The sequence below is a fragment of the Pogona vitticeps genome, chromosome 4, assembly GCF_051106095.1.
Source record: "Pogona vitticeps strain Pit_001003342236 chromosome 4, PviZW2.1, whole genome shotgun sequence".
Taxonomy (NCBI): Eukaryota; Metazoa; Chordata; class Lepidosauria; order Squamata; family Agamidae; genus Pogona; species Pogona vitticeps.
The window spans coordinates 227,139,336-227,155,789 of record NC_135786.1 but is presented as its reverse complement, the minus strand read 5'-3'; the positions used below and the strand labels follow the sequence as shown (position 1 = coordinate 227,155,789).

Here is a 16,454-nt window from a genome sequence, read left to right as displayed (position 1 = left end):
CTGAGCACTGAGCTCTCCCCCCCCCGGAGAGCTCCCGCAACCCCTTCCAGCATGGGTAGTGTTTGCATTCTCACTGCTTTGAACATGCAGCAGGGGGGGGGGGGCACACAGCAAGAAAACAAGTGAGCCTGGAACCTGGATGTACACAGATACGACAGCATTGTTGGGAAACAGGGAGGGCCTGGTGTGTGACTTTGCTGGCAGGAATAAGTAAATGCAAAAAGGCATACCTGCCTCCCCCTCCACGTCCCCTTTTTCCACATCACTGCGGCCGTTTACTTCCAAGTCAACTTGCTTTTCGGTCATGGTTTTTCCTAATGGCTGCCCAGGATACTGGTAAGGAAGCACTGGGCTCAGCCCCCTGTAGAAGGTATCAGAGACTTCTCTGAAGAAGCTCCAGAAAAAAAGTCCCACCAAACAGAGGAGCATCTCCCGTGAGGATTATGGCTGGAATTTGCTTCCTTCATTTCATGAAACCATCTTTTTAAATGTTGAGTTTGCTCTGAAATCACCTTGCCTCTCTACACAGGAGAGACTACAAGCCTGCTTTGATTAGGACTGACTTCTAGTTATTTCTAGGCATCCAGATTAATATACAGTGGTGCCTCGCTTGACGACGTTAATCCGTTCCAGCGAAACCGCTGTAGAGCAAAATCGTTGTCAAGCGAAATTTAAAAAGCCCATTGAAATGCATTGAAAACTGTTCAGTGCATTCCAGTGAGCAAAATACCTGCTCGTCCAGCGAAGATCCTCCATAGGGTGGCCATTTTCTGCTCCCTGTATAGCGAAAAATCCGTCCTAAAAACAGCCATTTTGCACAGCGGGTGGCCATTTTGGAAACCCGGCGATCAGTTGTTTTGATCGTTGTAAATCGAAAAATCGGTTCCCGAAGCAGGGAACCGATCATCGTAAAGCAGTTTTTTCCCATTAGAACATCGTTTTGCGATCACAAAAACCTAATTGTCAAGCGGATTCGCTGTTTAACAAGGTAATTGTTAAGCGAGGCATTACTGTATTTAGAAAAACTTTCTGAAGAATAACACTTATTTTGAGTGTAAGATCGGTATTGTTATGGATACAAAGCAGTGTTTCTTTTGAGAGACACTGAGCTCTGACCCCAGAAACAGCTCACAGCATTTCCGTGATAGCCAGATCTAACTGGCCTACAGTTTATGATCATGGTTTGTGCCTGCAGCCTTTAGTTATTAACAGCTTGATAGTCCCATTCTTGTGTAAATGAACCATTGTCTTTTTGTCTGCCATCTGTATTCTTACCTTGTCATGACTCTTGCCATCCTAGGGATATTTGTAAATATAGACAGCATATAGGTGCACTTCTTGTGTCTCAAGAAGTGGATTTTGATGTGCGAAACGTCACACAGCATTAAATCCGTTCATCTTTCAAGTGCCACCACCTTTTTGCCTTTTTTGCTCTCGCTACAGCCCAGTGAACTCATGCCCAAGCTGAAAGACATGGCGGCGACCATGGATGGCTTCCATCGTTCCTTTGAGTATATCCAGGATTACGTCAACATTTATGGCTTAAAGATCTGGCAGGAAGAAGTCTCGCGGATTATCAATTACAACGTGGAACAAGAGTGCAATAACTTCTTGAGGACAAAGGTATAAGATCTTCTACCTGGCTGGTCTCTGACTTCTGTTTTGAGTGCATAATTCTGGGACATGGTGTGCAGCCGAATCAACTAAAAATAAATCCAGCACCTTGAGTAGCTCCTTTAAAGTTCAGGCCGAAACCCAGAGCCGATTCAATGTCATCAGAAAATCTAAGTCATCGGCCTTCACTGGGTAGAGGGCAGTGATAGATTCTTGATAGTGCTTCTTGATCACAGCTGTTTCTTATACCTCACCAGGATTACAAACCAGCTTAGGCTAGTAAACAGGATTTTTTTTTAAAGAGTGGGGACGGTGTTCTAATATATTAGGGTCCGTATCCTGTTAAGGATTATCGTGCATGGAAGTAATGTTGCTGAAGCTCTCCTAGCTGTTTGGCAAGGTGCCTGGCTGTGTGACCAGGGATGTAACAGCACCATGAAATATGACAAAGACTAAAATCCTGTTGCTTACATAGTAATTTGTACTGAACCATTCAAAGGCCCAGTGGATTCAGATTGTCCTATTCTAGCTGTGACTTACTTTAACATAGTGAGTCACAATCAGAGTAGGCCCATTTGGATCAAGGGAGCTTACAGAGGAGTTGACTGACTAAACCCCCTTTGAGTCATTGGGCCTACTCTAGTGCAATTTACGATGCTAAGCAACAAGATTTTGGCCCTATGTCCCCAATATGACACAATGGGAATTTGAGCCTTTATTTCTGATCTTCTTTTTTTTTAAATTCTGGGGTTGCGTTTTGGTCCCTAAGGATTGCATGTTGCCGAACTCAGCAGGAAATTAAATGGATGTGCCATGGCACGTAACTGAGCATCTTTTTGAGGAAATGCACAATGAAAGTGTGATAGCTAGCCTGCATGCCTCATGGTTTCCTTAGTAAAGGAGATCCACAGATGGTACTTTTCTCAAATATGCTCACAAATCCTGGACCCAGTTTTTAACATCCGCAACTATCAGGTGCCATAGTGTCCTTCGACAGCCAGGATTTAAACTTGAAAGCAAATCAATGTTTTAGGGGAAAATAGCTCACAAAAGTATTTCATCCCTTCTCTTTCAGATTCAGGACTGGCAAAGCATATACCAGTCCACCCGCATCCCAATACCAAAATTTGCACCCGTGGATGAATCGGTAACATTTATTGGGCGTCTCTGTCGAGAAATTCTGAGGATTACAGATCCCAAGTGAGTGTTGTATCTGACCTGCCAATTCTCACATACATTGGGGCATTTCTAGAAGCTTAACACTAGCATTAATGGGTCATTACTAAGTTTGTAACAAAAAAGGCACAACACACACATTGGCAAGTGGTGAAACTCATAAACTTTTTTTAAATAAGCCTGTCCCACAGATTGTTTTCTAGATCTTCATGTCTGCCTTTTCCACAACTGAACCTTTTTGGGTTTTTAGTTCATTGTTTTCCTGAATTGATTCCAACCAGTTAGGAACCTTGCAACATTTCCTCTAATTTTCAGCCCTGCTGTGCAGGATCCTCACCCCGTGCATGCATTGGGGGGGTCATCCAGAACTGGAAATAAATGCATGTCAACACTGGCTGCTGATGCGCTGCCCTGACAGAGCTCTGCCCGTGTGCAACTTAGAGGGAATTTTGGAACCCAGTAACCATTATTATTACATTTTCTCCTTAACATAGCAAATCAAATTGCATCGTGTCATCAAAAAACCAAATTAAAGTACAGTAAATGTGCTCCTCTTCATTTTCTCTCTAAATGGGAGAATCTTTTCACATTTTATGGCCACTCCATCTCCTGGAGATAGAATGGCTGAAATACTGAGGGTTTTTTAAAATGTCAGTCACACTAGAGTAACCAGTGTGTCACCTCCATTGATTCAAATAGCCCTTCTCTAGTTTCAACTCACTATGCTAAGAAACGGGATTTCGGCCAATTAAGTTTCATAGGAGAAGGTGCATTTGTTAACTATAGATATGACGGCTCAGCTTGGCTACTTGATTTTTGTTCCAACTTGATTTGGGCCTGGGCTTTTCAACCCTACTTTGTTCTGTTATCAAAGTATGCTTGTTCACCCTTTCCTTAGTAAGTCTGCCTGTGGCCCTGCTACGCTCTCACTGGTGTCTGTTTTCTTTCTACGTTATTGACTGCTAGGATTGCATGTTACATTGACCAGCTCAATACCTGGTACGATATGAAGACTCGCCAAGAGGTCACCAACAGCCGCCTGTTTTCTGAGATTCAGGGTGCTTTAGGCACTTTCGGCCTGAATGGTTTGGACAGGCTGCTTTGCTTCATGATTGTGAAAGAGCTACAGGTAAGTAGTGTTTGTAACGCAGGAATGGGCAAATGAGATTGACCGGTAGGTCACTGTATGATTTGGCAAGAGGCCACCAAGGATGGTTTTTGATTCCCAAGCATCTAAAGTTACAGGAACTAGGAAATTACTTCCCTCATCTCAATTTCTGAAGAAGACCTAGGGGGAAAACCCAGGAGTAGATGTTTATGTGGAAAGGTGGGTATTACAGATATCCCTACAAGGCAATTGAACCTTGTTCTGAAGGTAAATCACATTCAGTTTCAAAACTTGGCACATCCTTACCACACTCCTCCTTTAAAGATACCGGATACCATATTTTCCTGGAAATTTAGCCGTCGGGGCTGCATACCTGGGCAGGGGAATAGCCTACAGCCAACATGCCGTGTGTTGCCCATTTAGGCTTTAAATCATCGGTTCTCAGTCGAAGACAACAACAACAACACACACACACACACACTATAAAATGTGAAGACATGGGGGGGTTATTTTATTTAAATAATTAAAAAATACAAAACAAAAGAAAATATATAACAATCCAAAGAATGCAAACTTGCGGGGGGGGGAGCACTTAACAAACATAAATCAAAAACAGCTTCAATTAGACAAACAGTACACCCCTCCCCAGGACCATTTGGAGATACATTAAATCATTTTTCCCCATTACAAAGTCCCCATGCCCCTTCCAAAACTCTGCGGAGTCTTGAAAAGGTACACAACCCATCCCTTTTATTAATACATACTCAATAAATGATTCCCCAAATACCACTAAAAATACTCTTTATTTATCAGATCCTTTAAAACTTAATATCAAAAGTTAACTTATCATTAATAGTTATATCCCATTCTTCTTTGTACCAATCACTTAACTGAAAAGCATGCTTTACTTCTCAAGTCTTACTATCATTAATCTTGCCACAGTTAATAAATTTGTTATTAGTGATTTTGCTGTCCAATCCCATTGCTCTCTGTCAAGTTTTTGATAAAATTGCTATCCTAAGAAATAACATCTACCTTTAGCTTTAGTAGCTAGCTTAAACAAATTTCTGTGATCGATTGATTCTGTTAGCAGAATTAGAGTTTCTCAAAAAAATCAATTTGGGCTTATTTGTAATAATATTCAGTGTTTGTGTTTATTTTTAAATTTAAATTATGAAGTGGATTTTGAATAAGCTAGACTGAAGGATGGTGAAGAGGGGATGGGAAGGTAGGAAAGATTATCACATGGGATTCAGAAGTATTCAGGAGGTACTGGTCTAAGTTATCAAGCTGTAGAGCTGTGTTTCCCAACTGGCTGTGTGTGTCGCAAAGTGTTTTCTTGCTGATGTTTTCCTTCCCTCTCTTCTTCTATTGTTCGCCTTCCATCTTGTACTTGTTTATTACGTAATACAGTGGTGCCTCACATAGCGAGGTTAATCCGTTCCGGATTAACCTTCGCTATGTGAAAACTTCGTTAAATGGAAAGTAAAAAGCCATTGGAACGTTTAATGTGTTCCAAATCAGCTGAAAATTCACCGTTTAGCGAAGTTTCCTGGGTCCGGCAGCCATTTTCGCGCCCTCGGTAAGCGAGGGGAGGGCGCGAAAACGCTGCACGTGGCCATTTCGGGCGTCCGGCGGCCATTTTGGAGCCGCCGAACAGCTGATTTTCGGGCGTCGCAAAGCGAAGATCGGTAAGCGTTTCGCTTACCGATCCTCGCTATGTGAGTTTCGCCCATTGGGGCCGACACGATGCCTCCGCATTAGCGATCCCGGAAAAGGGATCGCTATGCGGATTCGTCACTATACGAGGCGCTCGTTATGCGAGGCACCACTGTAATTCTTTTTATATTTATCTGTGTATTTCAGGGGTCAGGGAACTTTTTTACCTTTTTAAAATCTTACTGAAATCTTATTGAATCTATTCAAAATTACTTTGAAAGCTTCAACTGGCTTGAAAACTTCAGGTTTTCGAGAAATGATATTGCTTCATCTTGGATATGCATCAATCTTGGGGCTCTGCTCATTCTCATTACCCCCAGGATTTTCATTTTTACCCCATTTGGGGTAATCTACCCCTGTTCCCTGACCACTGGTGTATTTTATGTTGTAAGCCGCCTAGAGTGGTCGTAACTGACCAGATAGTTGGGATATAAATAAAATAAAATAATAAATAAATAAAATATTTTCTGGGGGGGATTGTGGGTTGCCTTATATGTGTTGTAGCCCTTGTTAAATAATTTCTTTCACAGCAAGATACTAAAGTTATTTTCTATGTAAGAGAAAGAGAGCCTTTGGGGGAGAAAGAAGCTTCTACTTTCTGAGAATGGATTACTTTACCCCAATAAAAATAACAGTGGTGGGGTCGTCACATGTTACTTGGCTATTATAAAACGGAGCTGTGACTCAAAAAAAGGTTGGAAACTACACCTATAGAGGCTCTTTCTAGAACACGATTTTCATTTATCTGTGCCACAAACCTGTTGCGTCAGGACACCATTATACCCATTTTACAGACTGCAGAACTAAGGTCTCTCCAGGAGAAACAGGAGAAGGAATTTCTGCTTGCACCCTGCTTTTACTGTTAATATATTTTGCTGTGCTCTGCCCTGTTCACTGCTATGCAAGGGAGCATCCAGTACAAGATCAGTCCGTTGTGCCAAAAGTGTGTTCAGCTCACACGTTGCTGTTGGGTTTTTTTGTTCTTTTTTTTAGAATTTCCTCAGCATGCTTCAGAAAACAGTCCTGCGTGATAAAGGAGTACACGAGGCCCTGAAATCTCTCATGAAATCTGTCAGCCCTCTGAAAGGAATTGTGGGTAAGATCCTTCAAGTAGATGACCAGGCTGAAAGTGAGATACTCAGGTCAGGAGTCAACCACCTTCTAAGCTCTTGTGTTTGTGCAAGCTACTGCTGGAAAAGCAATAACAAGAGTTCAAAGAGGGAAGTCTTAGTTCTTATAGATATGGGTAAAAAACCTGTTTCCAGCCAAGGGTCAAATTTCCTCAGGAGTAAATTGCCCAGGGCTGCTTGGTGGGCAATGTGTAGAGCTGAAGCCAACAATGGATTAAATCTCAGCAATAACACCTAACCCCTTTTCTCTCTCTTTCTTTGTCTGCTCCCCTTCTTTCTCTCTGTCTCTCCTTCTGCTCTTCACAAGGTTCTGGGGAGAGACAAGATCTCTTTTTTCAAAAGGTCCCTATTGATCACCTGTAACAGTGATTTTGAAATAAGGCTGCAGGCTGCCCACTAATTTTTTATAGATTTTAACACCCAGGCATGCAGTGCTTCCCATCTTTAACCACAATGGGGTGCTTATGTTTTCCAAACAGAAATTATTTCTGCGTAGAAAAGGCATCATTTTTTGACATTAGTCCCTAAGATTCATTCTGAGCAGCATGAAACTGATAGAGGGTCACCTTACATCATAGCTTTCAAGGCTCCCGTTCAAGAACTTCATTACTTTTCGATGATTTTCTTCCCTGCAGCCAATTCGGTCAAAGTGTATTCTACAGCAGTAGCCAAAACTCAGAAGATATGGGGTGGCTACCTTGATGTGATTATGAAGGTATGTTGATTCTAAGTTACTCTTTGAACAAAATTTCCCCTAAACAACTGTGATGTCTTTTTTGAATTGTATCTGATACAAAAACTGAATGGAAACTACATTTATACATGGCTTACAAGAGACCCAAAGATCAAGGGATCTTATGAATTGTGATTTATTGACTCCCTTTGGTATCAGTTTCTGGGCACAATTCAAAGTGCTGGTTTTAGCCTATAAAGTCCAAGCTATCTCAAGAACCACGTCTCCCTTAATGAGCCTGCCTGGATGTTAAGACCATCTGGAGAAGCCTTTCTCTTGGTCCCTCCACCTTCACAGACATACTTGGTGGGAACATAGGAGAGCAGGGCCTTCTCTGCCACTGCTCCCAGACTGTGGAACTCCCTCCCACAGGAGGCCAGGCTGACCTCATCTTTGCTGTTCTTTTGCAAGCAGGCCAAGATTTTTTTCTTCAGGCAGGCTTTTCCTTAGTGACTGACCGCCTAGGATGGTTTATATTTTGTTGCTTCTAAATCAGTTTTTATTAATATTTTTACCTAACATTTTTATAATGTTTATTATTTATTTATTTATTTATTTATTTATTTATTTATTTATTTATTTATTTATTTATTTATTTATTTATTTATTTATTTATTGGACTTATATACCGCCCCATAGCGCTACAAGCACTCTCCGGGCGGTTTACAATTTTTAATTATACAGGCTACACATTGCCCCCCCAGCGAGCTGGGTACTCATTTTACCGACCTCGGAAGGATGGAAGGCTGAGTTAACTTTGAGCCGGCTACCTGGGATTGAACCCCAGGTCGTGAGCACAGTTTTAGCTGCAGTACAGCGGTTTAACCACTGCGCCACGAGGCTCATTAATTAATAATGTTATTAATTCTTCTTTAGTATTTGAATAATTCACTGTTTTTAGCTTTTAATATTGTGTTTTTCATGATGCAAGCTGCCTTGGGTCCTTTTTTTAGGAGAAAGGCAGGGTAAAATATTTTAAATAAATAATTGGAATAACTGAATTATGTTCATCAAGGCACAGTCTAACTTTGTGGCTTTCCACCCTAGTTCCTGTTTCAGCTAATTATACAATGTGTTGGCAGAAGTGTTTCATACGTATCACTTCTACTTTGCCATGATTGCAGCTACCATTGATGTAAAGTTGAGTTACTCCAAGTGCTACACAACAGGATGTGAGCCACGGTTGTGAAGGCAGAGGTCCCATGAGTTTGGATACTGGACCAGCAGTGTTCTTCAGTCACCACTAGGTGTCAGTGATGAACTTGATTCAAAATGGGTTGCTTGTCAACCCCACTTGATGCATACAGAAAATTGTCATTTTGATTTCAATGCCATTTTAATTTTAGTTAGATGAAGTTAGGGGATCTAATGAGAATGCCCACCGCTCCAGTCCTGTACACATTTGCTTAAGACTCAGTCTCGCTGAGTTCATTTGAACCATTCCCAAGCTATAAGTTGACCCTTTTAAGACCAGGGCTAGCTATAATTCCAACTTTTTAACTGGTGTTTAGCAAAGCCAGTTTTAAAAAGATGGGGCAGGTCATTTAATGAAGACAGCTGTTATTCATGGCTCACCTTTTGTTATGTGCTGTCAAGTTGCCTCCAACTTAGGGCAACCCTATGAATGAGCAGCCTCAAATATCCTGCCCTCAGCAGCTCTGCTCAGCTCCTGTAGACTCTGTGGCTTCCTTTAGACCAAAAATCTCGCTTTTGGTATTTTCCTGCTGCCTTCCACCTTTCCCAGCATTATTATCTTTTTTCCAGAAAATCTTGCCTTCTCATGGTGGTGCCCAATGTAAGACAGCCTCAGTTTCAACATTTTTGCCTCTAGAGATAGTTCGGGCTTGATTTGAACTAGGACCCACTTGATCATCTCTCTGGCCATCCAGGGTACCTGCAAAACTCCTCCAGCATCACAGTTCAAATGAATCCATTTGTTTCTTGTCAGCTTCCTTAACAGTCCAACTTACAGACCCATACATAGGGATCAGAAATACAAGTGTGTTCGTGTTCTTTGTCTTGCTCTCCGATGACGCATTTTTACACTTGATGATCTTTTCTAGTTCCATCATGGCTGCCCTTCCTAGTCCCACTTTTACTTTATTCTTTTCTTACTTGATTCCTAGGTCGGACAGATGCAGATTTTAAGACGCCAGATAGCCAATGAACTGAATTATTCCTGCAGGTTTGACTCCAAGCACTTAGCAGCTGCCTTAGAGAACCTCAATACGTAAGAATCAACATTTGTCAGTTGTGTTTCCATGATGATCTTCTGTGTTCTAAATTGCATCCAAAATTTGACCTCTCTATTGCTGATTGGTTCAGAAACCACAAGCTTTGGGTGGAACAAAGAGATAGTTGCTCCTTAATGATCTCAAAGCAGATTGAGAAGTGACTTTCTTACCGACAGCACAAGATTTATTGTGGAGGGAGATACTGGTGAGGTTTTAGAATTCCTCAAAGTCTTCCCCCAGATTTATGCTACCTACAGTTGAGGGTCTTTCCTACCTGTGCTCCCAAATATAAATTACAGTGGTGCCTCGCTAGACGATGATAATCCGTTCCACTGAAATCGCTGTTTAGCGAAATCATTGTCTAGCGAAAAGCAAATTGTCGTCTAGTGAAAATCGGTTTGCGAAGCAGGGACCAAACATTGTCCAGCGAAATTCCCCCATAGGAATCACTGTTTTGCGAATCACTATAGCAATCACAAAAATTCGATGTCTACCGAAAAAACTGTCATGCGGGGTAGCTGTCTAGAGAGGCACCACTGTAATTTCTTGCCCTATTAAAATGGGGGTAGCAAAAGATCTTGGGCCAGCCACTATTTTCACATATTACATTTAGTTAAAGTCTGCCGAAGAAGAAACCAGGTCCAAATTGAAGTCTTGGAAGGCGGTGGAGTCAGAGGAAACCCTTTAAAATAGAAAATTCTTCAAGAAGAAGCTGGAGGATGCTCCCGTTATTGCCTGCAGACAAAGCTACAGGCTGAAGTCTTTTAGAATGGCTTTTAATATTTTGAAATGGGTTCAATGGCAAAGAAAAATCATTTTTTAAAATTATTTAGTGGTTCATAGGTTTGACACAGTTTCGTAAGAGCTACAGTTCATTAACTTGAACAGGTAAACAGAAATCTCTGCAATGGATGGAGAAAGAATCGCACCTAATTTGGGGATGGACAAGGGCAGGCCAGCTGATCAGAGAATGTGAGAGAAGCAATTGAATCTGAAAGTTGAATTTTTCTGAGGTTGGCCAATGCCCTGAGTCATCACGCAATTTCCACCTGATGAATTGGGATGGCAGAAAATTGATCTCTCTCTCCCCCCACCCCACCTGCCTTCCAGAGCAATCCTGGCTGACATAGAAGCCCATTATCAGGATCCGTCACTTCCATGCCCTAAAGAAGATAACACCCTCCTGTATGAGCTCACAGCATACCTGGAGGCAGCCGGAATCCACAATCCATTAAATAAGGTGATTCTCTTTTTCCCTTTATGACTAGGATGGGGAATATATAGTATTCCAGATTTTGCTGCATTGCAATTCCCAGCATATCTTGTCATTTGATTTTCTGGTGCAGGGTGATCGGGGTTCGACTAAATATAAATGTAAAAAATATATGAAATATTTAAAAATATAAAAATGATCTGAAAGATCACGTCTTCACCCTGATTTATGAGACTGCATGCATTAATGTATACGTAGTTGGTTGGATAGATTAGTGGTTTAGCAATCTGGCTGTGGAGCCAGAGGTTGGGAGTTATTGGTGCCTTATTGATTGTATCATGATACTATATTTAATGGGTTATATTATTCCATTCTGTTTTGTTTTTATTAATGCTGCAGGTTACCTCGAGAATTTCAAATACGTATCAGCCTACTAGATGTATAGACAGCAATAAAACATCTAAATTTTTCTTCTTCTTCCTCTTTTCTTTCTTTCTAGATCTACATAACAACAAAGCGATTGCCCTATTTCCCGGTTGTGAATTTTCTGTTTCTGGTTTCACAGTTGCCAAAACTTCAATACAGTAAAAACCTAGGTACGGTAAAATTATTTCTGTAACCTGTGATTTCAGACATGGATGGTTCTAGCAAAGAGACATGAGGTTTGGTTTCTCCCCATTCCATTCGGCAAACATGGTGGAGATGGTGAATCGTTTTAATAATCTCCAGCTAGTTCCGTGGAGAAAGAAGGGGAAAGGCTTGCAAGTTAACCTGTTTGCTTTCCAGCCTTTCCCAATCTGGATCGCTCCAGACCTCTTGGCCTGCAATTTTCCATCAGCCTTGAACAGCATGACCAAATAAGGCAGATGATATGAATTGTAAGCCCAGATATCTAGAGGGATCAATTTAAGGAAGGCCAGTTTTAAAAGATGCTAAGGTGGCTTGCCTTGGAGCCTGGCAAAACCAAACAGTCCTGACACTGACTCTTTACTTCTTATGGAAGTGTATGTTTTACATGCACAATTAAATTCTCTACCTCTTATCTGTGTATACTCTCCACATGAGCAAGCACTACAGTTTTTTCTCATTCTGGCTCTCATGGAGCGTCTAGAGCACGAGACAGCCTTTTGCTCTTCAGACCATCATTTTTTGTGCAATCAGAGTGTGGACACAGGAGACAGAGGCTTCATGTATGGAGTACACATGCTTTTGTCATGAATAAATGACAGTACTTGATAGCATATCAGGAGGTAGAGGAGTGAGTTGTTATTTTCAACTGTACATAGCGCCCAGGAATAACAGTACCAAATCAAATTGGTGGTAGCCTTGACTAGACAAGACAGTGGGTAATGGGACTAAATTGAATTTAAATCTCTGTTGCTTTATCCATGCCATTTAATTACAAATAGCTAGCTAATGAGTATTACCAGCCACAGGTTTATGGATCTCTCCCATTGCCATCAATAAAACCTAACAGGGCAACTATTGCTCTTAGAAGGGACCAACAAAAGATGCTTTCCATGGGAGGCATTTAAAACTGATGCAAGCCCCGTCATTGGCTCATCATTATCTGCCTTTCTAATTTCCATGTCTTTCTAGGAGTGTTCCTCCTGCATCATAAAGTAATAGCAGCTGGATACCACTTTTAAGAAGCATGGCTCCATCTCTAGAATCCTGGAATCTGTAGTCTGCTGAAGTATTTAGAATTCTTTGCTAGAGAGCTCTAACTACCTTAGAGAGAGCTACAAACTCCAGGATTCCACTGGATGAAGCTACGGCAATTGTACCACAAGTTGCAGTAAACGCCAATTTTGAGCCCTAAGAGAGATGTAAGCGCTTTCTCCCTTTTAAATGGATTTCTCGGGTTGCTCTCCTCAACACAACAAATTCACGTGTCAGTTAGAGCAGTCCTCTGTGGGTTGAGTGGGGTGTTTTCCATGCTGGTTTTGGTGGCATGGGGAGTATCCTTCCTCCCGTTCCACATCTGCTCTATAAAAACAAGCCGTTGCCCATGGACAGATGGCCCATCACAGAGGTCAGATCCAAGGGGCCTCCTCAAGGAGACTGTAGCTTGTACACCAACCCTGACCAAATGAGAAAGGTTTCTTTTCGTTTTTTCTCCAGGAATGGTGTGCAAAAAGGCAGCCGATCCAATAGACTGGCCCCCTCTAGTGCTTGGACTCCTCACTCTGCTGAAGCAGTTTCACTCCCGATACACCGAGCAGTTCCTGATGCTCATTGGCCAGTTTATTCGTTCAACAATGGAGCAGTGCACTAGGTACCTGTTTCTTTTTCTCAAGAGCCCGAACGTTTGTGAAGTCACACACTGGAGTTGACGTATATTTTTACAATAAACAGAAGGAATGAATTTGATCTTTTAAAAATAATATTCTGAAATTCACAATAAAACATTGGAAATGCTGTTTACAAAATGTTATCCTTGTGCTTGTCCCATGAATGCAAAAGTAGTAATGGTAACGTCAGTGCCTTGCATTTCACAAGGCGTTGCTAAGCCCTTCCTTGCATGTCTGCTCAAGATGGGCATGAACTGTGGGTGTTCTGTGGGTGCTGCGCACTTTGCTTCCCTGCCTCCTCTGTACACCTGCCCACTTACCAGGTACAGCACGCTTACCTCCTCTGTTTTTTTTAAGTGCGATTGTCCACTTATTGGCAGCACCGTGGGCTCTCCTGCCTCACCTTGTCTGATTGGATGATCACACAGAGAAGGCAGAAGAGGGAAATTCCTGCTCTAGATGAGTGGCTTCCAGCGTTGGATATCTCAGGTGTTTTTGGGTTGCCATGCCTAGAAGCCTTCACCCTCAGCTGGGCTGGCTAGGGTTTCTGGGAGTTGCAGTCCAAGAACATCATCTGAGTTACCCAAGGTTGGGAACCACCGATCTAGATGGACAGTGAACCTTTCCCCCTCCACCCACGCCCTGGGACACAAATCCTTATTATTTTAATACTGTATATAGTGGTGGCTGTGGTGCTTTGATAACTGGATAATTACTGACATGAAGTTCATGAAGCTGAGTAATAACTAGTAGATATCAGGCTGAATCTATATTTCTCATAGCTTCAGAGCCCTCTAACCCCACCCCACTGGCTTCATTTTTAATTTTTCATAAACTGTATATTGATACTACTGAATATAATGAACTCCAGATGTTTTCAACCAGAACTCTTATTATTGCGCTGGCTGGAGCTAATGGCAACTGTAGTCTTAATTCATCTAGAGGGCACTAGATGGCTTATCATAGAGTACATTTAGAGACGTGTACTATTTATAGACACAAACGCATTTCGTCTTGACATAAACACATTGTCTCTTGAAGATTTTCTCAATTTGTGCTTTTGTGTTTATTTATAGCCAGAAGGTGCCAGAAATGCCGGCAGATGTTGTGGGTGCCCTGCTTTTCCTAGAGGACTACGTTCATTACACGAAGCTACCGAGAAGGGTGAGTAAAGGCTCTCATTCAGAAAAGAAGAGAATGAAAAATAACAGACCAAGTTCACACAAAGCAGATAGAAAACATTAGAATATCTTTTGCACTGAGCCTCATAATGCAATGTTTAAACTGCAGTGCTGCAACCAAAATTCTGCTTATGAGTTCAATCCCAGGTATGTGGTTCAAGGTTTACTCTGTCTTCCCTCCTTCCAAGGTCTGTAAATTGAGTATCTAGCTTGCTGGAGGGCGAGCAATGTGTATCCTGCATAATTATCTTGTAAACTGACCAGAGAGTGCTTTAAGTGCTATGGGGCAGTGTACATAAGCAACATGCTTTGCTTTTTGCTCTATATCAAGGTTTCTTCCACATGTGTCTTGTATCAGTCCTTAGTCCACTTTTGAAAGAAAACATAGTTTATAACACCGTTTCTGAGAAACCCCAGAAACGTAATCCCTGACATCTCTAGCTTAAAAAGATCTTTGAGAGCAGGGCGAGAACTTGGGAGGGCCCAATACAAAATAAGCAGCAACATCACACATTCAGCCTAGCTCTAAATAGCCATGTTGCACCTCCCACTGCATATGTCGGTTCTCAACTTCTCCACATTAAATGAAGTCAAGGGCCTTCTTACATCCTGGTGGTCATTTTGTGTGTGATCTTAAGCAGTGTAGCTGGCTGCATAGCTCATTAAGGTATCTGGCTATGGAGCTAGAGGTTGGGAATTTGATTCCTCACGGTGCCTCCTGTGAGTAGACCCATCCTATGTGGACTTGGGCAAGCTGCACATCCCCAGGATGCCCCCAGAAGAAGGGAAGGGGAAACCACTTCTGGGTACTGTCTATCTGGGGGGAAAAACCTGGAAAGGATCACTGTAAGTCAGAATTGACTTATAATTATTAACTAAAAAACCCAGAAGTGGCTGTATTCATAGTCACTTGCCTTTCCCTGCTGCTTAATATTATCCTGGGTGACAAGGTGTGTAAGCATTATATATGCTACTTTAACTAAGGTTCAGAGTAATACCTGGAGTCCTTCTTTCTTTCAGGTTGTAGAGGCTCATGTGCCTAGTTTCATTTTTGATGAATTTCGAACCGTTCTGTGAACCCAAGCAAATGATGCCCCAGGATCCGAAGATGTAAACGGACTCAAAGAGAACGTATGGATCAAGTGTTAAAATAGCACTTCAGAACTGTCTTTTCAACTTGCAGAACTAATCTGAGTGCATGAATGTAACCATTGACAGTAACCTCTTATAATTAACTTTGTTTCGAAATCATGCCATTGTGCTCAAATAATTGCTTGATACTAGCAGTTTGTACTTACCTTGTAATGTTGTACACTATTACTTATGGACAAAAATTGTGCAGTTTATGTTCTTAGAAGAGAATTTGTGGACACAGAATGACATTTTGTATAGAAATTAAAATACTGTAAAGAAAGGGTGGTATGTGTTGTTTTTTGCTTTTTTTGCCAGGTTTTCCTAAGTTGTTAATGTGTTAATTTACTCTGCACAATTGTTTGGTGATATTCACTGTATCTGTAATCTAGTGTGGATTCCTAATCCTGAATATTTGAAACAGGTCAGTGTAATGTGTGGGCACAGGACATTTAATGTGGCAAAGTGTAACAGTTGAAATCCTAAACTGTGGTTAAGGATTGGCTCCAAAACGTGGAGAGGGTTTTCAAACTGGGTGATACTAATCGTGGTTGACTGTTGCATCTGTAGCAAACCATAGTGAAAGAGGGAAGGATCCTTCAGCTGTCCCTGTGCATGCATACTGGGACCAGCTTAGATCAGCAAATTAGGTCATGAATTCAGGAGAAATTTGAGGTCAGGGCTGTGGTCAGGGTAGTGGACTATGTCATTATCAATCTTTTTATTGGTTGTTGTGGGTTTTTCAGGCTCTTTGGCTGTGTTCAGAACACGGCCAAAGAGCCCAAAAAACCCACAACAACCATTAGATCCCAGCCGTGAAAGCCTTCATGAATAAATCTTTTTATTCCAGGGCATGTGGCAAATTTCTAAGAATATTATAAAAACTTCCAACTCTGGTTTGGACCAAATAGTGGGGTGCAA

General features: G+C 41.7%; 1 protein-coding gene across 1 annotated transcript in view; it reads left to right on the top strand.

Annotated features, from left to right (window-relative positions):
* The window catches only part of WASHC5 (WASH complex subunit 5), a 39,850-nt gene extending 24,034 nt beyond the window's left edge, over positions 1-15,816 (top strand). Inside the window, exons 19-29 of the mRNA XM_072999324.2 lie at positions 1,444-1,623; positions 2,690-2,814; positions 3,757-3,919; positions 6,611-6,713; positions 7,383-7,462; positions 9,607-9,710; positions 10,825-10,954; positions 11,427-11,523; positions 13,052-13,205; positions 14,298-14,385; positions 15,423-15,816. Coding sequence (XP_072855425.2) covers positions 1,444-1,623; positions 2,690-2,814; positions 3,757-3,919; positions 6,611-6,713; positions 7,383-7,462; positions 9,607-9,710; positions 10,825-10,954; positions 11,427-11,523; positions 13,052-13,205; positions 14,298-14,385; positions 15,423-15,479 — 1,281 coding nt within the window. The 3' untranslated portion in view covers positions 15,480-15,816. The remainder of the gene's footprint in view (positions 1-1,443; positions 1,624-2,689; positions 2,815-3,756; positions 3,920-6,610; positions 6,714-7,382; positions 7,463-9,606; positions 9,711-10,824; positions 10,955-11,426; positions 11,524-13,051; positions 13,206-14,297; positions 14,386-15,422) is intronic.
* Positions 15,817-16,454: the final 638 nt, after the last annotated feature.